Here is a 6000-nt window from a genome sequence, read left to right as displayed (position 1 = left end):
TAAAATCTCATTCAAGGTATAGTATTGAAATGGAGGATATCCTTGCTGCAATAGCTTCAAAAATATGGGAAATATTATCGTAAAATGAATGAATGCAAAATCTACAGACACACCATTACTCAATTTGATATGGCACAATTTTCCAAATCAACCATAGAAGAATACCTAAGTTTCTACAACTGATACATATATATTTATATGAGAGAGAGAGAGAGAGAGAGAGAGAGAGAGAGAGAGAGAGAGAGAGAGAGAGAGAGAGAGAGAGAGAGAGAGAGAGAGAGATCGTGTTTCAACGGACACCTATAACATGAGTTGGGACCTGCTGGACTGCAACAAGATTTGCCTGTAAGGATCGCGTAAAAACGATCCACCAGACGTAGATGTGATGTACTGCCACCCCGGAGAACATGGATACGAACAGCAGATTTTACTTCCAACATAAAACTGTTGCGAGATAGCGAGACTGATGAGTTATTTAATAATCTTAAAAATTAAAGACCTCCTTACATGAAGAACAAGTATACATCAAAACATGATAAAATGATAATAAAGCTTTTTTTTAACTGTGGACAAGCAATCTGCATCATCTTATAAATAACCAACAAATCAAATTTAGTAAACAATACCTTGTCACTTGGATTTTATCATTTCACTGTATCAACTCTATTCCAACAACAGTGGGTGGTACAATCATAACTTAATTCAGAAGTTTTAAAACATAACTTATCTCAAAAGTTCTCAAAACTTTAATCACTTAACCTCACTGTATTTTTCAACGACAATCTCCTAGGAAAATACCCCACTTACGCTTACACCAAGACTGACAGGATATTATTGCATTACCATTTCTGACATCTCGAACATGAAAATTCTTTGCAATGCAACGTACTGCTAATATTAAGGGACGTGAGCAAGTGCAGAGGATTAATCTATGCCTTATTCTTTGGTAAAAGATAAAAAAAGAGGAAAAATATACGTCCAGTATTATACTCCAGTTAATTCCCAAGTACAGTGTGGGGGCTTAATTTTCAAATATAACAAAAATAAAATTTTTTTGTAGCTATGGTGAATATCAACCAAGGCTATAATTTTATTTGTAACAAAGACTTCTTCAAGAACCTAATAGACTATCAAAAGAACAACTTATGTGCATTGGCCAAATAAGTTTTCACAACTAAGATGATGTTTACATATATTAAAAAAAATGTCTTTCTATTCTCATCAAAAGTTGCAATCGGGAAAAGTCAATTTTGTTGTATTTCCTGCATCACCGCACGTTTGCCGGCCAATTCGCACAATGCAGCGTACAGTACTAAAAAAAAAAGTCACATTTTTTTGCTAATTTCAAGATAAAAACACCAAATCCTGTCTGTCTCCTAATTCAAATTAACATCACTTTGATCACTGTAATCCCAAAGATAATATCTAGGGAAAAAAAAACAAAACTAAAATACCTAGGGACAGAGATCCACCCGTAAAAAAAGCAGCCAGTCAACCAAGTCATTATCACACTCACATGAGTGGCTGTTTACAAAATATTCAAGACAATACAAAGCAGTATATTATTCACCGTGGCAGGAATAACAGACCTGCGAGATACATCCCTTCTTCTTCATGTTCACAAGGTTATCTACATCTCGAGATACATCCCTTCTTCTTCATGTTCACAAGGTTATCTACATCTTGAGATACATCCCTTCTTCTTCATGTTCACAAGGTTATCTACATCTTGAGATACATCCCTTCTTCTTCATGTTCACAAGGTTATCTACATCTCGAGATACATCCCTTCTTCTTCATGTTCACAAGGTTATCTACATCTCGAGATACATCCCTTCTTCATGTTCACAAGGTTATCTACATCTCGAGATACATCCCTTCTTCATGTTCACAAGGTTATCTACATCTCGAGATACATCCCTTCTTCATGTTCACAAGGTTATCTACATCTCGAGATACATCCCTTCTTCTTCATGTTCACAAGGTTATCTACATCTTGAGATACATCCCTTCTTCTTCATGTTCACAAGGTTATCTACATCTCGAGATACATCCCTTCTTCATGTTCACAAGGTTATCTACATCTCGAGATACATCCCTTCTTCTTCATGTTCACAAGGTTATCTACATCTTGAGATACATCCCTTCTTCTTCATGTTCACAAGGTTATCTACATCTCGAGATACATCCCTTCTTCTTCATGTTCACAAGGTTATCTACATCTCGAGATACATCCCTTCTTCTTCATGTTCACAAGGTTATCTACATCTCGAGATACATCCCTTCTTCTTCATGTTCACAAGGTTATCTACATCTCGAGATACGTCCCTTCTTCTTCATGTTCACAAGGTTATCTACATCTCGAGATACATCCCTTGTTCTTCATGTTCACAAGGTTATCTACATCTCGAGATACATCCCTTCTTCTTCATGTTCACAAGGTTATCTACATCTCGAGATACATCCCTTCTTCTTCATGTTCACAAGGTTATCTACATCTCGAGATACATCCCTTCTTCTTCATGTTCACAAGGTTATCTACATCCCTTCTTCATGTTCACAAGGTTATCTACATCTCGAGATACATCCCTTCTTCATGTTCACAAGGTTATCTACATCTGAACAATAATAACTCCTTGAAAGTAAAGATTCATATGACACAAACCTTCCTAATTTATAAATCCAAATACTTTGTTGCATTTCTCTGGTGTTCATGAATACAGTACTTTTAGATCATCCAACAAGAGGGGGAAAAAAACTGCTTTTATTTGCTGTCTTTGCTTAAATAAAATGAATGCTTACTTCAAGATGACAATGTGGTAACAGTAGGGTCACATTTAATAATAAACTACACATAATGAATGTTGACCTATTCCTGTAAAAACAAAGACTCGTGTGTATCTTACTACTATAGGTTGCCTATATGTTTTAATTTATGGAAAAAAAAGGCCAATATGCTGTAAAATTTGATATATAAACCAATGTTCCCATAATTTACTTACAAAATATCATATTCTTCTTTAATTTAACAAATGGCAACTGAATTACCACCGAATTTCAAGGATTCTCAAAGTCTAAAAACCTTAAGCTCCAATGTAACACATATATATAAACTGTAGATATATCCAAACAATACGTTCTGGAAACAAAAGAAAATACAATAATCTAACCGAACAGTTTCTGTTTTGGGCTGGAAGTTAGCCACTCTTGACGTGTAGATCAAGCCTTAAGTACTAAATACGGCTTAATTTGAAATATTCGTCGTACCTCGCGCACGTCTGCGATTCAGCTCTTCGTCAGTGGGCTGGTGTTTTCCTTTCCCCTGTTTCCAGCCTCTTCTTGTGAACCATCAACTGGAAGACAAAATTCCTAATCAAAAAGTTTAAAGAAATAACATAAGTAGATCAGTGTAAAACTGAATATCTGGTTTATCTATTACTGTCCCTAAGTTTCAACGTTAATATGAACACACGCTAGTAAACAAGTTAAAAGGTTAAGTTTAGATGATGCAAACTATTAGAAAGTAGAATAATTATAGGAACTCTGGGGAGATTATCTTCCATTTCTTAATATTTCAGTTTTGAATACATACATACATATACCAAGGCACTTCCCCCAATTTTGGGGGGGTAGGCCGACATCAACAAATGAAACAAAACAAAAAGGGGGACCTCTACTCTCTACGTTCCTCCAGCCTAACAAGGGACTCAACCGAGTTCAGCTGGTACTACTCAGTTTTGAATAGTCTTGTTAATTACAATCCATATGTGAGTGAAATGATCGAGCGGCACTCTTACTCCCTTCGTTCTTAAAACTCTTCATATCTTTCCCCAAATCACCATCACTTCTTTATATAGCTTAGAAAATCTTGGCTATTATTATTGAAGTTTCCTTCACATATTAAAATCAAAAGCAGTTGTAGTTATGCAAAGGAGGATTATTTTATTTAAAAAATGCAGACGCAAAGGCCTTTTGAATCAAGCAATGGGCAAAAACCCTGCCTAATAGAACATGCGAAATAGCAGGGTTCCGATCTAGTTCCTAGGGGACTACTAGAATCAATTTGAATATGGCTAAAAGCCTAAGAAGAAAAGGATACGTACAAACAAAAACCTCCTTGAATGGAGTACGATTCTCCCGTCCTAAAATTTCTGGCGGCTTCGTAGACAGACTTAAGTGAAGCTTTCATATCTAAGAGTTGACAAATGACAATACTACATGAGGATCATGCAGGCTTATAAAGATGTTTCAAGTTTAATTTTGTTGCTGATAGGCAGTATAACGAACGTAAAGTTCCCGAACTCACTTGGAAAAGCTCATGTAGTACCACAGTGGTAATCACTTGAAGCAGAACGTGGTGAATTCAAAGAGGTTGGAGGATGAAGATTGATTGATTGATTTAAGGTTTTCAGGCATCCTGACATCTAAGGTCATTGATGCCGTGGAGGATGAAGAGCAGTCACACCCTTACTGAAGACATGAACAGACTTGGGGTATTCAACCAGGAATGTGGGGCACAGGTCATTCTCAAATTTAAAAGACCAAGAAAATATGTCAGCAAATACTCAGCACCCTTCCCCAAAACAATCGATTTGAACCGGACCGCATCATTACAGTAACCATGGTTTTAGGAGCGGTCTTCATTTTGTTTAGTAAACGAGGTTAAAGTATCGACTTGACACAAGGGAGTCAAATTTTTTAAGATTTATGAAGGTGGAAAAAAAAAAATTATATAAAATTTCTGGCATGAGACTTAGATTTTTTCATGCTAATACAGAGGAAATAAATTCTGATTAATAGGTGCAACAACAATAACTTCTAAAAAGATTTAAAAGAAGCCATCACTAATCCACAGAAACATGTAGGTAGTAGGTTGGCCAGGGCACTTGCCACCCATTAAGATACTACCGCTAGAGTTATGGAGTCCTTTGACTGGCCAGACAGTACTACATTGGCTCCTCTCTAGCTACAGTTCATTTTCCCTTTGGCCACGCATACACCAAATAGTCTGGCATATTCTTTACAGGTTTTCCTCTGTCCTCATACACTTGACAACACTGAGATTACCAAACACTTCTTCTTCACCCAGGGGGTTAACTAGAGCACTATAATTGTCCAGTGGCTACTTTCCTTTAGCTATGGTAAGCAGCTCTTTTAAAAGGACACTCCAAAATCAAACTATTGTTCTCTAGTCTTGGGTAGTGCCATAGCCTCTGTACCATGGTTTTACACTGTCTTGGGCCAGTTCTCTTGTTTGAGGGTACACTCGGGCACACTATTCTATCTAATTTCTCTTCCTCTTGTTTTGTTAAAAGTATTTATAGTTTATATAAGAAATATTTATTCCAATGTTGTTACTGTTCTTAAAATATCTAATTTTTCCTTGTTTCATTTCCTCATGGGCTATTTGCCCTGTTGGGGCCCTGGACTTATAGCAACCTGCATTTCCAACTAGGGTTGTAGCTTAGCAAGTAATAATAATAATCACATGAATGTGACCCTATTCAGGTTGTGAAATTTACCTAGAACTGTTTCTAAAATGTAACCTGAATTCTGAAATTTAAAGAAGGTTAGTGAAGAAGCAATTTTTCTCACATCGGGATTTTATAACAGGTCATTAACAGACATCACTTGTTGGTTTGGGTACTTTGAAACAAACTTCCTTTAGAAAGTGTGAATCTCTTGAAAGTATCATTGCAAGGCTGACAATGGAAAGTACAGTAGTTATTATTTTCCAAAATGTAAAGACAGAGCTTCTCTCTGAAGAGGCTTTTTGTTTTTGGCTAAAAATAGGAGGCCGAGACAAGCGGGAATTACACTAAACTCATTCCTCTGAAAGGCTGCAAGTTTACCGACTCTAAAGTTATTAAAAATATAGCTTTTTCAACACTTCAAGTGAGATAGAGGAATTACAGTATTAAACTTTGGCAGAAACTCTAAAGCTATTAAAAATATAGCTTTTTCAACACTTCAAGCAAGATGGAGGAATTATTAAACTTT

General features: G+C 36.2%; 1 protein-coding gene across 5 annotated transcripts in view; it reads right to left on the bottom strand.

Moving 5' to 3' along the window:
* Positions 1–2545: 2545 nt before the first annotated feature.
* Positions 2546–6000, bottom strand: part of LOC137635260 (hepatoma-derived growth factor-related protein 2-like) — an 83372-nt gene continuing 79917 nt past the window's right edge. For 3 of the 5 annotated variants that reach the window (XM_068367716.1, XM_068367717.1, XM_068367720.1), the window contains one exon: positions 2546–3353. In XM_068367716.1, the coding sequence (XP_068223817.1) occupies positions 3286–3353 (68 nt within the window). In that variant the 3' untranslated portion in view covers positions 2546–3285. Of the gene's footprint in view, positions 3370–6000 lie in introns of all 5 variants that reach the window. The other 2 variants (XM_068367718.1, XM_068367719.1) reach the window with 2 other exon arrangements.

Source organism: Palaemon carinicauda, unplaced genomic scaffold (genome assembly GCF_036898095.1).
Source record: "Palaemon carinicauda isolate YSFRI2023 unplaced genomic scaffold, ASM3689809v2 scaffold108, whole genome shotgun sequence".
NCBI classification, from domain to species: domain Eukaryota; kingdom Metazoa; phylum Arthropoda; class Malacostraca; order Decapoda; family Palaemonidae; genus Palaemon; species Palaemon carinicauda.
This window is presented reverse-complemented; position numbering and strand designations above follow the sequence as displayed.